Here is a 23,869-nt window from a genome sequence, read left to right on the forward strand (position 1 = left end):
TTTAGCAGACAATAACTGTAAACCCAAGCTCATTTAAATATCAAAGAGACAACTGTAATTGTACCGTAAAGCCGGTAGGGATTATCACAGGGAATCTTTAACTCTGGGTGATATTCACCCTGCTTCCACATCCAAACAAAGAGCTATTAACAAATGAAAGAAAATTACCATTTCTTTCATTAACAAGTGAAAGAAAATTACCATTTCTTTCATTAACAAGTGAAAGAAAATTTCCTCAACATTCTAATTTCTATTATTCACAATGGCGTTGTAATATGTTTTAAGAACAATAACTTTTAAAAGTCTCTTTCACTCACGTGCTAAATCCTAGTGAATCAGACTCACTTAGGAAATCCAGCAGTATAGTACGGTAAGAAAACAAAAGCACAGTTTTTCTGAATACTGTTAAGAGGTAACTCGGTTCTAGAGTTTCCTCTCACATGGACATTATTCTATTACTACTTTTCCAACCTTTAAGTAAACTGGTAAATCTTTGTCAAATTGATCCAGGAGACAATGCAGTGACACCCTCCTCCCAGAAGACTGTCGAAATCTAAAACAAAACTGGGTATCTCCAAGACAACCTAATGAAAACAAAAATGAAAGAAATTAAGGACAGCACAGTATAACATTAGTTATCCAGTTTCACTATATTTTAGAGCTAAAGAGGTCCTATCAATTATTGAAACCCATTTTATCCTGTTTTAGAGAAGAAAAAGGAGACCCTAATAGTTTCGGTGACTTGCTCAAAGCCATCTTTTCTAGTTAGAGGCAAAGTCATTGGTAAAACAAACATCTTATGTCCCTCTACTGTTTTTCCTATTTCGTTTTCTCCATGTAATTAAAACTTTTTGAAAACTGTGTGCATGTAATGTTGATTCACAAACATAATAATGGGCAAAAGAAATTAAACACAAAAGAACACAAATTGTTCAAATCCATTTATATGGTTTGTTTTTTTTTTTAAAGCAGGCAAACTAGTGTTTAGGAATGTACGCTGGATGATAAAACTATAAGGAAAAGCAAGAAACTTAATACTGTAAGAATCAGTATGTGAAAGTGAAAGTCGCTCAGTCGTGTCCGACTCTTTGTGACCCCATGGACTGTCCAATTCATGGGATTCTCCAGGCCAGAATACTGGAGTGGGTGGCCTTTCCCTTCTCCAGGGGATCTTCCCAACCCGGGGATGGAACCCAGGTCTCCCGAATTGCAGGCGGATTCTTTACCAGCTGAGCCACCAGGGTGATCTGCAAAGCTACATGCATCCCAGTGTTCACAGCAGCATTATTTACAACTGCCAAGGTATGGAAGCAATCTAAGTGACCATCAACAGATGAGCAGATAAAGATGATGTCACACACACACACACACACACACACACACACACACACACACACCAGAATATTAGCCGGAGAAAAAGAATGAACTTCTTCCATTTGCAGCAACATGGATGGACCTGGAGGGCTTTCTGATAAGTGAAATAAGTCAGATAGAGAAAGACATACACTGTATGATATCATTTCTATGTAGAAGGGAAAAAAATAACACAAACTGTAACCAAAACTAACAAAATAAAGCAGACTTGCAGATACAGAGAACTAAAGGTTGGTTACCAGTGGGGGCTGGGGGGGAATAGAGGGACTGGGAAGGTGGGGGGTAAAAACTGCTGGATGTGAGAGAGGCTATAATGATTATTGTACATTAAAGGGAATACAGTCAATATTTTGCAATAACTGTAAATGGAGTATAAATTATTAAAATTACATTACAATGTTTTAATAAAAAGAAAAAAAGAATCAAGGATAGTGGTTACCTTAGGAGAGGCGGAAGGAAATAGTGTTTGGGAAGGGACATGAGACAACTTCTGTGGTATTGGCAAAGTTCTATTTCTTGACCTTGTGTGAGTTTTATATTTCACAATGAGAATTAAAAAAAAAAAAAAAAGATATAGCAGACTCAGGAAGAGTGCAAGTAACAGACTTCCCATTTTAATCATTTCAATTATAAATAAAGCTTTAAAACTTTAATCATTTTAGCAAACCTCTTAAAACATTACCTTGTCAGGCAATAATTACAAAAAACTGTAAATGCTCTAAAAAGTAAAAGACACAAGAAGCAGTTTGTCACTCAGATTCTTCCTAATTACTGTATTTAGAACTAATAATTAAATACAGAATGTGCTCAAGAGTTTCTTACTATTATTACACACAGAAGTACTTCTATTATTACTATATTAGTATTACACACAGAAGTACTTCTATTTCTTTAGCACATGAAGTTCTCAAAAAAGAAGGGAAAGTGAAAGCTGCTCAGTCATGTCCGACTCTTTTCAACCCCATGGACTTGGAATTCTCCAGGCCAGAATACTAGAGTGGATAGCCTTTCCTTCTCCAAGGGATCTTCCCAACCCAGGGATTGGACCCACGTCTACTGCATTGCGGGCAGATTCTTTACCAGCTGAGCTACAAGGAAAGCTCAAGAATACTGGAGTGGGTAGCCTATCCCTTCTCCAGCAGATCTTCCCAACCCAGGAATCGAACCAGGGTCTCTGCATTGCAGGCAGATTCTTTACCAACTGAGCTATCAGGGAAGCCCAACTTGATATTATCTTTAAGTTTTTTAAAAAACAACTCAATTTATATACCTACATCCAATTACAGAAACTAGTATTTCTTTGGTGGAGAAGGGAAGAAACAAAGAGGATTGGACAGTGAGTCAATTCAGTTTTGTTTTTACTTGTTACAGCTGACGGTTTAAAATAAGAAAAACACATGAGACCAGAAATGATGGAAAATACTCCTAGCATTGTTTTAGTCCAACCGATTTATACACAGATGGTTCAGTTTTTCTCTTTAGAAGACAGAAAGATCCCCTGAGAAGTACACACTAATTTCTCCAAGACACTTAGCAAGATGTAGCAGAGAAAATGCAGTAGATTTTAAGAAAGAGAAGTATAGGTTCTGAAGGGATGCTGAGCTTTTTGGAAAGAAAGTAATTAAGTTCCCACAGGCCTTCATCCCTACCCACCCAGCTCCATTCCAAATCATGGGCATGCTGTAAGAATTTTCCAGTGACTAGCTGTACCTGCAAGTTGTACAGAACTGGTCAAGAAGCTAGATCACCAGGTCACAAAGGCTTTAACCACAAAGGCTTTAGCCAATGTCTTTGTGAACTGAGGTAAATGGTTTCCATTTCATATTTCAGAAGTCTGTCCTTTCACACACAAAAGGTTACTAAAGGAATATCAACTCCTCACCTGGGCAGACCTTTGTTCTCTATCCTGACTTCACTATGAATGGGGCAGGAAAACAGGCATTACGGATGGGCAACCAGGTTGTTTATATTTGCCTTTCAGAAAACGAAACCTGTAGAGGGTGGAGCAATCCTGATACCCTACAACCTCATCAAAAATAAATCTACCGTGTTAGTATGACCCATCCAGTTTGCCTATTTTTAATAATAGAGTGAACTCCTATGTAACCCCTATGTAAGAAATATGATTACACATGAATGATGGTCAAGTATGACTGTGAACATGAAGGAAAACAATCTGAGAAAAAAGGAGTCACGATCAATGCGAGCTAGTCCCGGGTCCATCAATAATTAGCCTTCTACAGGTTACTTAGCCTGAGTGACTTGTCAACAAAAGTAAGAGGCATCCTAACATGATCTCAAAAGTCACTTTCAGCAGTTATGTTCAAGAATTCTATAATAAAGCTCCACAACTAACCTATGATTCTACTGAATTCCAAGCATCTTACCCAATATACTCACTAAGAAAACGAAAGATCTATAAAGATACAAGAAGACCTAAAAGTCATGCAACATGCGCCACAGCTTTCTGATTATTAACAAAAAAAAGGGAAAAAGTAAATGGTAATTACTTTTTCTTTATTAAAATCAAGGAAGAAAGAATTTACACAAATTTTAAGATTAAATGGCAGCTCTCCAAAGAAAATATATCTTTACATGGCTTCTTGATTAAGAACAACAAAAACCCTTTCCTTGATAAAGTAGCGGGTAATAAGGAAATGGCAGATTTGCTCAGCAAACCCCCAAAGCCTGAGGAAAATTCTACTTTAATTAATCTAACATAATCTTTACTAGCCTCGAAAACAGAACGAATAATCCGACATTCTTTACACCAAGAAAGTTCTTGTAGCCTTCCTCCAAAATCCTTTTCCAAACAACTAAGTTGTTAGGAGCGAAATCAAACAGAATTCCAGGTCAAAACTTTGTTGTTATTGTGTCTGCTTCAGAAGTGGTTCCACCCACCCCCAGCTTTCAATACAGGAATCGAGCGCCAATTTCAATGAGTGCTCCCTCTGTGGTAGGCACTGTCATGAACATTTTAGATACATTAACTCATCTGGTCTTCATGCTTCTCAGGTTAGTTCCCATTGTTAGTCCTGTTCGTGAGGAGGAATCCGAGGCACAGAAAAATTATGTAATCATCTGAAGAAATAAATCTGCTAAATGGTAGAGTAAGAAGAACCTAAGAAGTCTGAATCTGGAGCTAAAACTCTTGAGCATTATATCATACTGGTTCTTTCAAGTTAAAATGGACCTCAAAAACACCACTTCCACTAACATGAAATATCCAGAAGAGGTAAATCCATTGAGACAGAAAGCAGACAGGTGGTTGCCTGGGGCTGGGTTGGGGAGGAGAAGAGGAGGACAAGGCAGCATGAAGCAGGTGATAAATATTTTCTAAAACTGACTGAGGTAGTAACAGTTGCACAACTCTGACTGTACTAAAAATCACTGAATTGTACATTTTACAAGAGTGAACTGTATCTCATAAATCTTTTTTTTTATGGTACTTCACTGCCAACTGGAGCAAATCAAATGTTTCTCTTCTCTTCTCAAAAAACAAAAATCCTTCTAAAAAGTACCCCTCTGACTGAAGAGCTGCTGAACTCACTGGTTTCTGGGCCAGTCCTGTCAGTTTCAGCAACTCCCATACAAGCGCCATGTGGTATGCCACAAACAGCTCTCCTATTTTAAAATTATCAAGGGAACAGATGATTTTATCTTCTACATCTGCCAATCAAACCAAGCCTGCAAAGCTACAGGTAAACAGAAGATACTTTCCCATATCAAAAATATTACTTGAGATTTGAGGAAAAAAAACTTACATATTTTTTTCTAAAGGGAAGTGACAACTTTAGAGTATTTTTATTTCAGCAGAAAACAGCTATAGAGCAGATCAGAGTAAGACTAATAAAAGAAAACATGAGACTTTAAGCATGAGCTCCATTCCTGGCCTTCAACTCTATGTGGTTACTCTCTCTGTGATGAGAGTTGGAAATGCTGAGAAACAGGAGTTTAGAGTAGAGCTTCTCAAAGTGTAGTCCACAGACTGACTCTTGTTACAATACATGACAAAATAAAAACTCAAATTGAGAGTACACATTTGGAAACCCTTACAGCAATCTGATATTCCCATGACAAATCCGGACTTTCATCTGGTTTTTCCCCTTTTCATGGTTCTAAAAGTTCATGTATATAGCATTCTGTAAAAGCACTGGTCCACAACAGATTGGAAATTTTTTAAAAGTCCAAACTGTCCTTCAACACAGATGAGTGTGAGAATGTGAGGAGCACTGTTTTCACCATTGAGAAGTGTAAAATACACGACGATATCCCAGCTGTTTACAGAGGAAAAAAAAAAATCTGTTGAGACAAATACTATCTGTACATCTAATCCATCCAGAATAAGGATTAACTTTTCCCTTGGATTCATCTTTACTTGAAACTCTCTGCTAATGCTGAGTTTTCCCTCTGGTCATGTTTAGAACATGGTGATTATAGTCCTTGGGTATGCATCACAGCCTAAGCATCAGGAATGCATATATCCAAATGATATTAATAGTAAATAATGAGAAAAATAGCTGACAAATATTTATCAGAGAGAAAACATCCTTTAAACATAGGTTCCTAAAGATAAAAGCCGTTCAAATGGAACAAAAGACTGAAATCTAAAAACAAACCAAACAAAACTTTTTTCTAAAGTCACAGTATCTAAGGTGTGTGTGTTGGTAGTGGGGGAAGGAAGTGGACTGCCAAATCCGCCCGTTGAGAATCCCCAATTCTTCTTTATCTGTATAACTTAACACAGAGTCTAAATGCTGTTTTGCCTTTTTTTTAAGTATGCGGCATGGAAACTAAAGCTAGATTATGATGATTCTCTCCTAGAGACTGCTCTACTCCACCTTCTGCAACAATACAGCTATCTTGGGAAAAATCAAATCCATTCCAAAGTTGGCATGGTACTGATTTCAATTTCCCTTTAATGAACGCATAAGTGAAACAAACTATTTGGACAATCGCAATTGAGAATAGCGATCTCAAATATATACAAAAAGCAGAGTGTCCTGTTGTCTAGATTAATATTCATCTGTTACGATGGCAAGGGGTCGATTTTTAAGATCTTTGGTCGATTTTACTTCTAAGCACCAACCATACTTTGAATAAAAAGAAGCACACTTCATTTTATGTGCAGCCTATAAAAAAGGCATTACAAAACATACGTGGGTCATTCAAATGCCTAAAATACTGAACACATTCTTCTTTTTGGCCCCATGGAGTCCTAACCACTGGACCGCCAGAGAATTCCCTGAACAAAGTCTCATTTTCACAGATTTACACTTGAGTTTACGTTCCAATAAGAAAATGACTCATAGAGACTAACTACAAAACCAGAAAAGACTATCCAATTAACGTCTTAGTTTTGATGCACATGTAGCAAGGTGAAGAGAGCCATGAAAACCAGCCATGATCTGAAAGAGAAGAGTGTGCAGTGTAATCCACTGGGATTCCAATCACATCAAGTACTGTTTATCCTGTAATCCATACAACTCAGCTGACCTTGAGTCATGGAAGTCCAATCCAACATTCACTAAATCAGAACTACATGTGTGTGCTTTGTAAGGAAAATGTTATCTGAAATAAGGAGAGAAACTATAAGGCCTCTAACAGCCTTTCATTAACAGGCAAAACATGCAAAAAAAGTCTGTTAATCCAGGTCACAACAAAAGTCCTCCTGGGATTTCTCAAAGCCATCTTTTTTTTACTAGATTATTTTTTCCTTACATTATTTCATGAAAGCTGAGTTCCAAATATATAGGGAAAAACTCTAGAAGCATTTATAAGGAAAAGAGAAAATGCTTTAAAAAACTAAAATGTCAAGTCTCCCAAATCAGATTATCTAAACTAAATTAATAGGATATTAGAAGTAACCACAAAAGGAAAAGGAATCTGAAGTGCCTTTGAATCACAGTATTCTAACTGTGTGGTCTAAGAAGTTGTGTTCTGGTCACTCTAAGCCTGAAAAACTATTTTGAAAGTGAAACACAAAAGGCAACCTGAAAGATTTCAATAATTAGGGTCACACAAAGAGAGTCTGAAAGAGACCAGAAAAACCAAGTTTAATAATAGCAAACACTTATAAAATACTTTCTATAGTCAAGCACTATTCCAAATACTTTATGTATACTAACTCATATAAACTTTTGCAAATAACTGATGACCAGGCTTTATAACCATGTTCACCCTGCTATTTTTTTAAATCCCTACTTTTACAGAGTTCTTGGAACTAAAAGAAAACTACTTACTATAAATCCTCAAACATACCAATGTTGCTGATTTTCAGGCTTATTATTTCAACAGTTTATTGCTCCATGCTATTTTACCTCATTGTAGGCAGACGCTTTACCGTCTGAGCCACCAGGGAAGTCCCCTTACAAGACAACAGTTACTTTAAGTTGAACAACTAACACCAACATAAGTAAGATGTGACTAGACATCATAAACTAGGTCTCAAAATCACTAATCCATTAGGCTGAAAATGACTTTGCATTCTACTATGCTATTTTAATTAATTTTCACATATTAAGAACAAAATCAGTATTCTCAATATAAAATTCAACAGAAACACCACATGAAAAATAGTTACCTGAATTTGAATCTGGAAAAGACAAATAGCAAATATTGGTTTTCTGAAAAAGAAAACAAAAACTATATATGCTGACACATATACACCAATAAAAACAGAAATACAACAGTAAACAGCCTAGAGCAACGTATTTACTTACTTCTTTATCAGTAAGTTTGGAATGCTGAGGATAGATTACCTGCAAGAAAAAAAGAGTAGATTCTGTTAGATAAATACATGAAGTATATATTACAAACATTAGTAGGGACTTCTAAAATACTAGTCAGCTATTATCAAATCGTTTTACGAAACAGTTCACAGTGAAAACAATGAAACACGGGAGAAGCTGGGAGAATTGAGTAGGGTTTACATTTGGTAAAAAAAAAAAAAAATTGTTTTAAACCAAAGTTATCTCTAAAACTTGGGTGAAATTTTGAGTTATCAAGAATAATTTGCCTGTGGAGAAAAGGGAACCCTTCTACACTGATGATAAGAATGTAAATTGGTACAGCCACTATGGAGAACAGCATGAAGGTTCATTAAAAAATTAAAAAAAAGAAATACCATATGACCCAGCAATCCCACTCCTGGGCATAAATTCAGAGAAAACCATAATTTGAAAAGATACATGCATCCCAATGCACTATTCAAAATAGTCAGGACACGGAAGCAACGTAACTGTCCATTAGCAGAGCAATGGATAAAGAAGTGGTATGTATGTGCAAAGGCATATTACTCAGCCGTTAAAAAAATGCCCTTTGCAGCAAAACAGATGGATCTAGAGATTGTCATACTAAATAAGTCAGACTCAGAAGGCAGATATCAAATGACATTGCTTATATGTGGAATCTAAAAAAGAAAGGTACAAATGAACTTAATTACAAAACAGAAGTAGAGCCATAGATAAAGAACACAAACATAGGTTTACCAGGAATGGCAGGGGGCAGGGATGAACTGGGAGATTGGGACTGATATATACACACTACTACACGTAAAACAGATTAACTAATAAGGACTATGGGCTTCCCTGGCGGCTCAGATGGTAAAGAATCTGCCTGCAGTGCAAGAGACCTGGGTTCAATACCTGGATTGGCAAGATCCCCTGGGGAAGGGAACAGGTACCCACTCCAGCATTTTCGATAAATATATATATAAAATTGTTCCATCCTTTTCATATCTACCTGATCATTACCCTGATAGCTTAGTTGGTAAAGAATCCACCTGCAACGCAGGAGACCTTGGTTTGACTCCTGGGTTGGGAAGATCCTCTGGAGAAGTGATAGGCTATCTACTCCAGTATTCTTGGGCTTCCCTTGTGACTTAGCTGGTAAAGAATCTGCTTGCAATGAAGGAGACCTGGGTTTGATCCCTGGGTTGGGAAGATGCCCTGGAGAAGGGAAAGGCTACCCACTCCAGTATTCTGGCCTGGAGAATTCCATGGATTGTATAGTCCATGGGGTCACAAAGAATCGGACACAACTGAGCAACTTTCATTTTACTTTCACTTCCAATAAGGAACAGCATAGGAAACTCTACTCAGCTCTCTGTAATGGCCTATATGAGAAAAAAATGTAAAAAAGAGTGGATATATATATATATATATATACATATAACTGATTCACTTTACTGTATACCTTAAACTAGCATAGCATTATAAGTCAACTAAACTCCAATAAAAAGTTTTAAAAAATTTACCAATTGAATTGCCAGCAACTCAAAGTTTATGAAGTTTTTTGTAGCCTAAAATCTAAAGAGATCTTGATCTATCAGCTGGTAGCTACTTCAAGAAATAATTTTCAATTGATTCCAAGAAATAAAAATCATTACTTATTAAAAGTAAAATGAAAAGGAAAAAATAATTACCTGCAGTTTAAGAAATCTGAGAGGCCATCTTCCTGCCATAAAGCCTATCCCAATTTCTCCAATACCTTTAAGCCATCAGAACACTTTCCTAGACAGCTCCGTTTAATGCCTGCAGTGACCACAGCCACCTTCTGAGGCAAACTCCTGCCTCAGAACCCCCACAAAGGAAGCAAGATGAGGCCCCAACAAGGCACTAGCAAACCCCAGACCCAAGGGCACCCACTCTATACGTCAATCAATCAACTGCCCAGATGTGGCTGGGCGTGAAAATTCTGCCCAAATGCCAGTGTCCAAGTTGGGCAAGTACAGATTCTCTGGAATGTGAAGAAGAGAGGGGTACTCTGAGGAGCAGGTTAGCTAGCGGCTGATAACCAGAAGGTGAAAAAAAAGCACACAAAATGTAGCTGAACTGTTTTAATACTGGCTTGCTAATGTGGGGATCCATGGCTTCTCAGTTCTGGAAGAACCCATGTGTTCCTCTATTCCCCAGTTGTCCAAGAGTCTGAAAATCTTACATTTCCAGAAATAACACCTAGTAATAACACATAATGGGGCTTCCCTCATAGCTCAGCTGGTAAAGAATCTGCCTGCAATACAGGAGACCCAGGTTCGATTCCTGGGTTGGGAAGATCCCCTGGAGAAGGAAATGGCAACCCACTCCAGTATTCTTGCCTGAAGAATCCCATGGACAGAGGAGCCTGACAGGATACAGTCCATGGGGTTGCAAGAGTCAGACACAACTTAGTGAATACAGAGAGAGAGAGAGAAAGATAGCACATGATAAACTGTATTAAAGTGGTTTTACATATTTATTTCATTTATTTAGTTCTCACAATAATAGACAAGGCTAGCAAAATGGTATCACCATTTTACATATAAGAAAACTAAGGTAAAATAAAAAGATGAGAATTAACATTTTCTGAGCATCTTTTAGAGTTTCTAGTTTTCATAACAACTCTGTCAACTCTTCTCATCTTTACAGAACAGGGGACAAGTACACATTAGTTACATAACGTTCCTAAAATTTATTCATTTTGTAGGTGCCAGAGCCAGGGCTTGAACTTAGGTCTGTCTGATATCAAAGTACACAAGCCACCATTCCTCATCCCACCCACAGTGGCACTTATTAACATGCAATCGCAACCCTCTTCCCACACAGCCAGGAGGTGACATACTCCTTCTCAATTGAGGGGAATGGGGTGGATCTACAGCGCTGATATGTCACGTTAAAACACCCATTCTATTCCTGGAATAGAGAATGACACCAATTGAATATTAGCTCTGTTTTGCTTTGTATTCCATGTTGTGACCAAGCTGACTTAACCTCTGTCTCCACAACTCATGAAGGTAAGAAACTGGTCTGTTTTGTTCAACTCTCTTCACACCTAGAACTGTTTCTGGTGCATACTAGACACTAAAGAAATATTTCTCCAATCAATGGATATACTCTCACATCAGTTCTATTCGACAACTCAGTATTTAGTAAAATGTTGTCTTCTTTAAGTGTACATAGATCTCCCTTGCTTCACCTTGAGATCATTTTCTTTGTTACCTTTAAAGGAGAAATGGCAGGCAAACTTATACTCTATTTAGCCATATTTATGAAAATCTCATTACATGTAAATTACACTAGAGTTTGTTGGTCTAAAACATATTGACAAGTTTAGTGGTCTGTAACAGCTTAATCTTAGGCTCTAAAATCACTTTTATGTGAATGCCCTTCAAATTTTTATTTCCTCAAATTAAAACATCAATTGAAAAGCAAATATACAAAGTTAAATTTTTTGGTGTTACATGAAGACATCAACCATGGTTCCTTTGGATTTTGGTTTCTTAAGTTTCAAAATATTAGCATGATAATGTAAAAAACAATATTGGTATGTTTTACCCACATATAGCAGTACCTTATATATATATATATATATATAACATGTATATATGTGTATGTACATACATATTTAAGGGGCTATATATGCTATATATATTAATAAGTAACTTTTTAAAAAGATATGAAAACTGCATAATCTATCAAAGTCTGCCTTTTATGGAATTCCCTGGTGGCCCAGTGCTTACTTAGAACTCCACCCTTCCACTTCAGGGGACCTGGGTTCAACCCCTGATCAGGGAAGTAGGATCCCAGAAGCCACACAGCAAGGGCAAAATATAAATAAATAAATTAAAAGTCCACCTTTTAAAAACTCTGATTGTACCAGACTATCAAATAGTATCTAGAATTTCATTTTAATGTATTCTGTTAGAACTACTCAGTGTCTTATTTTGGAACAAATATGATATTCTAAAAGAAACAATGCATATTTATATGCATATTTATATGCTACTGAAATGGCCACATTGTACTTAAGATCAGAAAAATTCATACTTAACTTTAAAAACCTCAACCCCCTATTTAAAAAACAAAAGAAAGAAAAGCAACCACCACCAAGTATTTAGAAGTGCACGAATTGCCACTGTTACTAGAATTGTTTTCTACATACATACTTTGCTTTTTAAAAAATGCTTAAATATAAGTTTGTGCTTAGTCGCTCAGTTGTGTCTGACTCTTTTGTGACCCCATGGACTGTAGCCCACCAGGCTCCTCTGTCCATGGGGGTTCTCCAGGCAAGAATACTGGAGTGGGTTGCCATGCCCTCCTCCAGAAAATTATAAGTTTGGGCAATGACTATTAGTTTGGTCAGTTAGCTCCTAATACCTACATGGGAATTAACCAACTGTAGATTGGCTCCAGTACCTGGAGATGCCTCTCACTTTAAGTTTTCTCACTCCATAGCTCAAGTAAAGGCATCTCTGTTCCCCCAGCCACTGGCATTCCTAGAAGGCATCAAAGGGAGACAGAGAGAATCAACTAATGTTAGTCTGGTTTTATTACCTATGTTAAGATCTCCCATGTTAAACAAAAAGGGGAGAGAGAGGTGGTCAGTTAATAACCCAAGAGAAAATTAAGTTTTATTCTATATAATTATTAAGGCCTAAATATGATAACAGGCTGGATGAAGCTCAAGCCGCAATCAGGTTGCTAGAAGAAATACCAATAACCTCATATATGCAGATGACACCACCTTTATGGCAGAAAGCAAAGAGGAACTGAGGAGCCTCTTGATGAAGGTGAAAGAGGAGAGTGAAAAAGCTGGCCTGAAACTCAACATTCAGAAAACTAAGATCACGGCATCTAGTCCCATCACTCCATGGCAAATAGATGGGGAAACAATGGAAACAGTGACAGACTTTATTTTCTTGGGCTAAAAAATCACTGCGGACAGTGACTGCGGCCATGAAATTAAAAGATGCTTGCTTCTTGGAAGAAAAGTTATGGCAAATCTAGACAGCATATTAAAAAGCAGAGACATCACTTTGCTGACAAAGGTCCATCTCGTCAAAGCTATGATTTTTTCAGTAGTCATGTATGGATTTGAGAATTGGACCATGAAGAAGGCTGAGCAGCAAAGAACTGATGCTTTTGAACTGTGGTGTTGGAGAAGACTCTTGAGAGCCCTTGGACTGCAAGGAGATCAAACCAGTCAATCCTAAAGGAAATCAACCCTGAGAATTCATTGGAAAGACTGATGCTGAAGTTGAAGTTCCAATACTTGGATCACCTGATGCAAACAGCCAACTCATTGGAAAAGACTCTGATGCTGGGTAAGGTTGAGGGCAGGAAGAGAAGGGGGTGACAGATGGTTGGATGGCGTCACTGACTCAATGGACATGATTTGAGCAAACTCTGGGAGACAGTGAGGGACAGAGAAGCCTGGCATGCTGCAGTCCATCGGGTCACAAAGAGTTGGAGATGACTGAGCAACTGAACAGCAACAAAACATGATTACATATTTCACATCATGATATGACATAGAAAAATATGCCTAAGAAAAATATTAATATATCTGCTGGAAAAGAGTATTACAAAATGTTTTAAATGGGTGTATTCAAAGGTACGTCTCTCTGCTACTTGCCCTTACATACCTACCATTCCCACCTCAGTATGAAAATAATCATGGTCCCAGGAGGAGGAAAATTAGGAATACCAGCTAACTTACTGCCAGTATCACTTGGACATGGAAAAAATTCATTCCTGCCATGCACCCAAGTTGTTTGCAAATGGGTGTCAACCTGACGTATGTGACTATGTGTTTGTCTCTACTGCATGACCCTGACTGGTATTCCAGACCTGAAAGAGACTGCCTTTCCCCAGAAACACTTGCCTTGATCTCCTACAGAAACATCAACTTGTATATAAACATCATCATGACCTTAAGGAGAGCATGAATTCGAAACACAATGAGAATTATGTCTTCAATGAACAAACAATAAAGTGTATTGCAAATGGAAATTGTTTATAAGCAAAAAAAACAAGTCTACATTTTTCAACTGGTATTATCTTATGTAATTAACAGGCTGAAAAACATTTTAGGATACAGTAAATACAACATGATATCTCTTTTAAGAGACTTTTAAATATGAAAAATGAAGCAATGACATCCAGTAGCAATAAGTACACCTAAAAACCAAACGTCGATTGCTAAGTATCATTCCTCAGTAAAAAGAATCAGGGCTCCCTGGAGAGGTAGCTGATAACAGAGCTGGGGCAGGAAAAATATAAGATGAGCCTAGAGCATCTCGTGGTGCCAGAAAGAAAAAAAGTGTTTAAAAAGGGGGAGGCATGATTTTCTGGACACAGAAACCAATCTGAAATTTAATAAAAAAAGGTACCAATGCTCAAAACTGGAAAACTTTGACCAAAACATAAACAACAGTAGTAACCCAAATAATAAAATAAGTAACCCAAATAATAAAATATTGATAGAGAAGATGGAGAGACAGAGGGATGGGTGGATGGACACAAATCATAAATCAAGGGCCTAGACTACAGGACAAGGACCTAGACTAAAGGATCCATAAAGAGTTCTTACATTTCAACAATAAAAAGTCAAATAACCCAGTTTTTAAATGGACAAAGGATTTCATTTGACATTTCTCCAAAAAAGATATACAAAAGGCCAATAAATGCATGAAAAGACACTCGATGTCATTACTCATTAGGGAAGTACAGATAACATTACAGTAAGACACCACCTCATACTTCTACAATGGCTGTAATCGAAAGGACAGACGAAGTGGTAGCAAGGATATGGAGAAATTAGAACCCTCATACATTATTGATGAAAACAGAAAAAATGAAGTCATATTGGGAAACCATTTAATAGTTTCTCATAAAATTAAACATGGAATTACCATATGGCTCAGCAATTTTATTTGTAGGTGTATAGATTCAAGAGAAGTGAAAACATACATTCACACAAAAACCTGTATATGAATGTTTATAGCAGCATTTTCATTATAGCCAAAAAGTGGAAACAATATAAATTTTTATTAAATGACGAATTTAAAAAATGCAATATATCCAAATAATGGTATAAAACTCAACCATATAAAGGAACAAAGTACCAATACATTCTACAACAAGGATGAACCTTGAATACATACTAAGTGAAAGAAGCCAGACACAAAGGGCTACATGTTCTATGATTCCATTCATATGAAATATACAGAAAAAGAGAATCCACAGAGGCAAAGCAGATAGTGGTTGCCAGGGGCAGACGGGAAAGGGAAATGGGTCATGACTGAAAGTGGACCTAAGGGAAATTTGAGGACAGTAATAATATTGCTTCTTGATCTCTACCGTAGTGATATGGCACACTTTATGAAAATTCACCAAAATATAGACTTAGGATTTGTACACTTTTTTATATGTATGTTACACTTCATTGAAAATGTTTACTGATTCTAAAAAGTGGAAAAAATGGCCAGAAATCATAGTATCCTCAAATCTAAAATTTCTGCTTGCTGAAGATCTAATGTAAATTATGCTACTAGAAAACCAGATCAGTTACAACATGGAATGGACAGTAAAGCACTTCTCTCAAAAAAAATGAGTAAAATTTATCGTGTGTAAAATAGGTAGTTAGTGGGAAGCTGTTATGGGAGGAGGGAAGGGAGGCCCAAGAGGGAAGGAACATTTATAGATATATATATTATAACATATATAATACATATATTATAACATATATATAATTATGACTGATTTGTGTTGTTGTATTGTTGTATGGCAGAAACCAACACAACAGTGTAAAGCAATTTTCTTTCAATTTTAAAAAAGGTTTCTTAAACAGTAAAGTTTAGATACAGTTTTCCATATTTCACATCAATCATCACAGCAAGTATAAAACATAAAGTACTGGTGAAAGAACTAACTTGACAGTAGAATGTCCCAGATTATGTCCAGATTATATAATTTAATAACTGAATCGGAGACTGAAAAATGAAAGTGAAAATGTTAGTCACTTAGTCATGTTCGACTGTAGGCCACCAGTCTCCTTTGTCCATGGACTTTTCCAGACAGGAATACTGGAGTGGATTGCCATTTCCTTCTCCAGGGGATCTTCCTGACCCAGGAATCGAACCCGGGTCTCCCGCATTGCGGGCAGACTCTTTACCATCTGAGCTACCAGGTTAGGAATTGGAGATTACTACCACCAAACAAGCCTTTGTAGAATCTGGGAGCCTAAGAAGCTCAAGAGGTCACTAAGGTTTTAAATCTCAAATAACAGAGCTACATCAAGTTACCATGAACTGCTACTATTTCACAACGAAATTTAAAGGCCAATATTGGTCGTGGTGGTTTAGTCGTGTTTGACTCTGGCAACTCTATGGTCTACAGCTTACGTCCATGGGATTTCCTAGGCAAGAAGGCAATATCCTTCTCCAGGGCATCTTTCTGACCCAGAGATGGAATCCAGATCTGCATGCATATTCTTTATTGACTGAGCCACCAGGGAAGGCAAAGGCCATTATTAATACCCTGCAAATCCTATCCTAACTTTCACTGTGGCATGGCCTACCTTCCACGCTAGACTGTAATCTCAGTGAAGGAAAAGATGATCAAGGCTTTATCTTCAGAACATACCAATGTTTGGATATGGCAGTTGTCCAATAAATATCTGAATAGATGGCTCAATGAGACAGTATAACATGCAATTACACACACCCATTTCAATTAAAACAGTGAATATGCTGAGAATCAAACACTGAGGCTGTAAGTCACCGGAAGAGAGAAAGAAACAAAGAAAACCTTTCATATAACTGCCTTTATCCTTCTCAGAAAATTAACAGAAACTTTGCTAAGATACAGAAAACTGTGATGACTACTTTAGGTTCTACTTTGTTACGGGATAAGGAGGAATACGTAAGCAGTGACTCAAAAAAAAAAAACAAAAAAACAGAAGGGAAAGAAAGGAGAGTCAGTTCTGCTAAATGCTCTTTTAAAATCGGCCTAAGTTTACCCAAGAGCAGAGCTTTATCTTCAATTGTTAAGGGATAAAAAAAGGTTGGGGGAGGATCAATAATCAAATGATTATAAACTATCCTGCTTTTTATAGTTTAACTGACCTGAAATTCTCTTCATCAAAGAGCTGAAATACAAACTATATGTACATAGAAATAGGTTACGTCATAGATAATCAGCAAAGTGAAACCTACAAAACTTGATTCCCAGAAACTGCTTTAAATCTTGTGACTTACACAAGGTTAGCTTGGATGATTCACATCCAAAGCTGTGTATTTTTTAAATAAATTTAAGGCAAAACAATAGGAGTGACAGAATAGCCAAGATAGTCCCACACTGGTTATTGAAAGTATGAGGACGCTAATTATAAAAAGCAGCTAACATACTGGGCATGCATTAAATGACAGACATTAATTTTTACATGCTTTTATCTCACTTAGTACTTCCAATAACATTTGCAGGATATTATTTTCCCATTTTATAGTTGAGGAAAATGAGACTCAGAGAACTGAAGAAACTAGCCAAAAATCTGTTAGCATATGTTGAACACCCCAAGCTTGTGTTCATTGCACTAGACTGAAATTCTGTCCAACGAGTTGATAAGTCATGGCCTTCAAGAGGGGGAAAGCCACCAATGATTCCTCAACTCTTATAAAATCGCAGGCTGGAGAGGTTCAAGACCTGACCTCAAATCACAGAAACGTTACCTCCTATGATATTCTACATGTTCTGTGAGTTCACATGATTTGCACGTGAGCGTGTATGTGTGCTCAGCTGCTCAGTCATGTCCAACTCTTTGTGACCCCATGCACTACAGCCCACCAGGCTCCTGTGTCCATGGGATTTTCCAGACAAGAACACTGGAGTGGGTTGCCGTTTCCTTCTCAAGAGGATCTTCCTAACCCAGGGATATAAAGGCTCTCAAAAATGAAGACCACCTCTAAGGAAGACTGTACAGGTGGCAAACAACTCTTCACAATGTGAAGAAAAAAAGAAATTACTAAATATCTAAATTAGGGAAAATGGTTAAGTAAGTGGTAGTCCATAAAATTATATTTATGAAGAATCTTTAACGCTATGGCAAATTGTTTATGAGAATTCTTATCAATAAAGGCAGACTCTCAAAGCAGACCTGTTTGGGAGACTGCGGCCCAGACCATGCTTTCAAGGGTCCCTTCCCTTTGCTGGGGTGAACCTAAGTGGCCACTACTGAAACCCTGTCTCCTTACCACAGCTGATTAAACAAAAGGGAGCATCTGATCCATGCTGAACCAATCAGATATGCTAGTATTTGAACTGAGCTTCTGCCTGGTACCAAAATACAAAAGTAGAAGCTTGGCTAAAATCAGTACGATGGTAACCCCAAGTCAGGTGAAATGGGGGAGCAGAAATTGAGACCTCTGCAGAGGAAACCAGCCTCAGCACAAAGAATGGAAGAGACAGGCAAAGAGAAGCAGAGACAAAAGACCACACAGCTCCACAGAGACAAAGGCAAAAGCCTGAGGCTTTCCAAATCCCAGGAGGTTCAACCCTGCTTCCTGCAACTGGGTTCCCAAAGACTCCTTACAATCAATTTCTCTTTACTTGAATTTGAGAGGATTGCTGCTCTTAATATTCAAATTTGTCCTTGACAGATACAAAATTATGTAAAAAAAAAAAAAGCACTAACAAAAATGCCAAATATCAATCTCTTAGTATTATTATGAGTGATGCTTTCTATATTTATAATTTCCTTTCTTGCCAGATTTTCAACAATGAGCATATTATTACTCAATCAGGAAAAAAAAAAAAAAAACACCATGGAATAAATGAGGCAATTCTAAACTAAGATAATGAAGGCTTTACTATATAATCAGGTAATTTCACAGAGCTGGAAGTGACACAGAGTATATAAAATCCAGAAGATTTCAAACCTTGTTTCACAGGACCCATGGAGTCACAGTGCTGCTGCTAGGGCCATCTCAGGGGAAGAGAAAGAAGCTGAGCATACCTCCTGTAGTCAGCACCTATTGTAGTCTCTTCCCTGCTCCAAAGAGCCCCTTCACTGTTCCGTTCTAGGTCAGGGTTGCCAGGGGACATTTTATGCAACACAGACCACTACTCCAACCACTTAGGTCTTCAGCTGATTGTAGCACAGTGAGAATCTGCCCCAAACCAGGCCTGAGTATCTTCCTCTGGTGTTTGGAATGGCAATGACATTTACTCTCTTCATTAAAGTTGAAATGACATTTACTCTCTTCATTAAAGCTGAAAAGGGCAAGTTAGCCATAAAGATCACAGAACCAGAGAAGTCAGTTTGCAATGGAGCATAAAGCAGGAACAAAATCCATAAAACATGAGCATAAAGAGGAGGCTTTCCTGGTTTTGGATTCTAGCCATTTTCTCTAAGTCCCTTTAGGTTTGTACCTTGGACATCTTGAAGTACCTCTGTGGCCTGAGCAAGTGCACCTTTTTTCCTTAAGCTATAGCTTAGTTTCTGTTGTTCAAAACCGAATATGTACACACAGGCCCCATTTCAACCAGATTAGCCACTAAGGTACATCTGACTTTTTTCTTTTACACAGAGAAAGCTCCCCAATTTAAACAAAACAAAACCGATTCTAGTATTTCATTTTTCTCGTGAGAAAACTAAGGTTTAAAGGCCTCATCTCCACAAAGCTAAACTTAGGGGGTTCTCTTCATTGAAAAAGAGATTTTCAGTGCTTCCCAAACACAGACTTACATAGATCTTACTGAATCCAAGGCACTGTTCCAAATGCTTCATCAACATTGTTATTTAACCCTCACAACGCCATGATGAAGGCACTGTTAACCTGTCACAGAGGAGCGTAAGGCTCAGGAAAGCTAAGCAACACGGCCTGAGTCACACAGATTCAAGCCTACGCAGTCCAACTTTAGAATCTAAGTTCTTGATCAATACTCTACGTAAGCAGGGATTTAAGCTTAAGTAAGTAGCATTTTTTAGGCATTTGTTTAAAATTTGCAAATGGTACTTTCTGTCAAGGCAGAACAGACTTGTTAAGTCACTCTCAAACTTAACACTCAGCAACTGCATTTCTGATAACAGGACTGAGGTGGAGGATATACTGTCCAAACTTAGTTTTTAAGTTATTTTTCAATTAACTTCGCTTCTGAATCCCTACAGATGTGCATTATAGGAAGTAGGGCTGAGGCTATTAATCCATTTACCCAACACAATTCTATACTTACCTTTTTTGCCCCATTACAGCCACCCCTCCTGTCCATTTCTGGCCTTGATATGGTGGTAATGGGGCTTCCCAGGTGACGCTAGTGGTAAAGAACCCACCTGCCACCGCAGGAGGCATTAAGAGACACAGGTTCGATCCCTGGGTCGGGAAGATCCCCTGGAGGAGGGCACATTCACTACTCTTGCCTGGAGAATCCCAGACAGATGAGCCTGGCAAGCTACAGTCCATAGGGCTGCAAAGAGTCAGACACCGACTGAAGCAATTTAGCACACATGCATGGCCATAATGCAAAAGTGAAACATATACTTCCAACTATCTTGTTATATTGTTAATTTATACTTTTTTTCATTTTAAAAGTGGCAATATTCTACACTTCTCAGGAAAAGAAAACAAAATTAAGTTGTGTTACCTCTTAACGTATTTTTCTTGGAATCCTTTATTAGGAAACCTTCCCCACCCTCACCCTACACTTTCTAAAATCAGTGATTCTTAACCTGAGAACAAAGGATCAGGAGGTCCATAAATGCTCACTAGACTATCAGTAGAAATTTTGTATCACTATTTTCCTAATGGCAAGAGCTCATGAAGTTTGTAACTTATTTGCATCTTGGACTTTCAAAAAAAAAAAAAACAAAACCCACAGACCTAAAGAAATAGGAAATGAAATTCAAAATAGTCTAAATAGTCTCAGGGATTCACATTTTTTGAGTACTTCAATACTTGCTGCTGCTGCTAAGTCGCTTCAGTCATGGCCGATTCTGTGCGACCCCATAGATGGCAGCCCACCAGGCTCCTCTGTCCCTGGGACTCTCCAGGCAAGAATACTGGAGTGGGTTGCTATTTCCTTCTCCAGTGCATGAAAGTGAAAGTGAAGTCGCTCAGTCCTGTCTGACTCTCAGCGACCCCATGGACTGGCAGCCTACCAGGCTCCTCTGTTCATGGAATTTTTCAGCAAGAGTTCTGGCTGCTAAGTTGCTTCAGTCGTGTCCGATTCTGTGTGACCCCATAGACAGCAGCCCACCAGGCTCCCCCGTCCCTGGGATTCTCCAGGCAAGAACACTGGAGTGGGTTGCCATTTCCTTCTCCAATGCATGAAAGTGAAAAGTGAAAGTGAAGTCACTCAGTCGTGTCCAACCCTCAGCGACCCCATGGACTGGCAGCCTTCCAGGCTCCTCTGTCCATGGGATTTTCCAGGCAAGAGTACTGGAGTGGGGTGCCATTGGAGTGGGTTGCTATTGCCTTCTTCCAATACTTGCTAAGTATTGTTTATTTGGTCAGAAAAAACACAGAAGTGTCATAAAGAATGTCCAAATGGTGAGTCTAAATGGATCTCTTCTAACTATTTAAAAATCTGGTCTACTACAGCATGTTTTCTGATTAAACTGTATTCTACTATATATAGAGCTTCAGGTTAATATGTCAATGTGAATGATAGATGATTTACAAATCTCTTCTTTATAGTCTGGGAACTGTTGTTTTCATCTTAAAGTGCTGTTTATGTACTATCAGTTTTTAATTGAACAGTGTCATGCACCAAGCACTACATTTAGCCCTATTCTCTAGTGTGATTAATTCTTGATTCTCTTCTAAATTGTAGTGTTAATCTACAAATATGTTAATAGTATATTCTTCATATACGTATGCCCAAAAACCAGGATAATACCTAGATCTTACAATGGCTGAGCGGGTAAAGAATCTGCCTCCGACGCAGGAGACACAGGAGACGTGGGTTCGATCCCTGAGTCAGGAGATTCCCCTGCAGAAGGAAATGGCAACCACTCCAGAATTCTTGCGTAAAAAATCCTATGGCCAGAGGAGCCTGGCGAGCTACAGTCTAAAGGTTGGCAGAGTCAGACACAGCTGAGCAACTAAGCACAAGCACGCAATGTGTATCGAGCTGCATAAAATAACAGACAAGACAGGCTGACTACACACTCCACATTAAGAAATACGTCCCTGGACAATTTTCATAGACAACACATGCCACTGAAGTCAGAATGAGATGATTCATTAAAATCTGTCATTGCCACCAAAACAAAGATATCTTCTAAGGATCGGTCGTTCTTTTCTTGGATGCACAAAGACTAGCATCCTTTATGTTACAAAAGGGGCCCTAAATAATCTCAAGAGTAGTTAAGATTACAATGCCTTTTAACAAGGCGCTATAAAGACTGAAAACTCGAGAAATTCACAAGCGAACGATTTTCCTTCTGTTCGTCTTGGTAGTAGCTTTCACGCCGTTTCAGAAGCAACATCAAGAAGTAACAGAAATGAGGAACAAAAGCAGGAAAGAGTGAAAACCTCTGCTGAGATAAGCATTATGGCTCAGGCTGAGTGGAATGCTCTAACGGTTGCTGCAAATGACCAAAACAATCTGAGTCTAAAAAAAAAAAAAAGTTGGTTGTGTGAGGTTTGGCTACTATACTATAGTTCACCGTATGTCAGGGACATTGTTCGCTTCTTGAAAAAGTCCCAAACATCCTGCCTGCGGTCTTCTCCGGGTGCCGCTAACCATTCTACTTATTCCTGTGACACCGGGTTAAAAGAAAATGAAAATACGACCTTCAGCAAGTATTTAGGAGGGGCCTAAAGAGAACTTTTCACCCCTAGCCACAGCCCATGATCCTCCCACGGGAACTGCCTCTGGACCGCAGCCCGGCTGACAGCGGAGGGGCTGCCGGCCACGCCCGGATGCGCAGCAGCCGGGGTCCAGGCCGGCCGGCCGGCGGGTCACCCGCTGCGCCGGGGCCGCCCCGGCGCGGGGACAAGGTGCGGCCGGGCCTCACCTCCACGGCTTGGCCCAGCTCCAGGTCGAAGCCCACCACACACACGCAGTGCAGCCAGGCTGAGAAGCCGTCCCAGCGCAGCAGGCCCCGGCTGCGGCCCTCATCCTCTTCATCGTCCTCTGGCGTGGCTCCCGCCACTACCACTGCCGCCGCCTCGCGCTCCTTGTCCGCCGCCACCGCTTCGTCCAACGGCCCTCGGGAGCCGAGCCCCGAGCCTGCCAGGCCCCGCAGAGCCATCCGCCGCCCCCTGGCCGTTCGCGCCGCCTCCACGGAGGACCGCGCCGCAGAGCGCGCTGGGCTCCGCGCAGGCGCAGCCGCAGCTGTCGCAGCCGCGGGGGCCGGGCCGGGCCGGGGAGGGGCCGCAGCGCACGTGACCCTGGGAGTGCGGCTCTGCGCGCGTAGTCTGGTCCCGCCCCCCGAGCTTGGCGACGTCGCGCAAGCACTTGACTGAAACTGTCAAGCCCGCTCTAGCCTCCTTGCTTTAAAGCTCGTCAAGCCTGAAGCAGTGTATCCTGAAACCCTTCTTCGCAGTCCAACGACTAGGAAAACAATTATACTTGGAATGACACCGTTCGTATATTATCAGTTCACTTCAGTTCAGTCCGACTCTGGGACCCCATGAATTGCAGCACGCCAGGCCTCCATGTCTATCACCAATTCCCGGAGTTCACTCAGATTCACGTCCATCGAGTCAGTGATGCCATCCAGCCATCTCATC

General features: G+C 39.2%; 1 protein-coding gene across 1 annotated transcript in view; it reads right to left on the minus strand.

The window, feature by feature from the left end:
• DENND6A (DENN domain containing 6A) overlaps positions 1–23,388 on the minus strand; it is a 45,663-nt gene extending 22,275 nt beyond the window's left edge. The window contains exons 1-4 of the mRNA XM_052641593.1: positions 23,152–23,388; positions 8,097–8,135; positions 7,958–8,000; positions 472–584 (exon numbers count right to left, since the gene is read on the minus strand). Of these exons, the coding sequence (XP_052497553.1) occupies positions 472–584; positions 7,958–8,000; positions 8,097–8,135; positions 23,152–23,388 (432 nt within the window). The remainder of the gene's footprint in view (positions 1–471; positions 585–7,957; positions 8,001–8,096; positions 8,136–23,151) is intronic.
• Positions 23,389–23,869: the final 481 nt, after the last annotated feature.

Source organism: Budorcas taxicolor, chromosome 1, assembly GCF_023091745.1.
Source record: "Budorcas taxicolor isolate Tak-1 chromosome 1, Takin1.1, whole genome shotgun sequence".
Lineage (NCBI taxonomy): Eukaryota > Metazoa > Chordata > Mammalia > Artiodactyla > Bovidae > Budorcas > Budorcas taxicolor.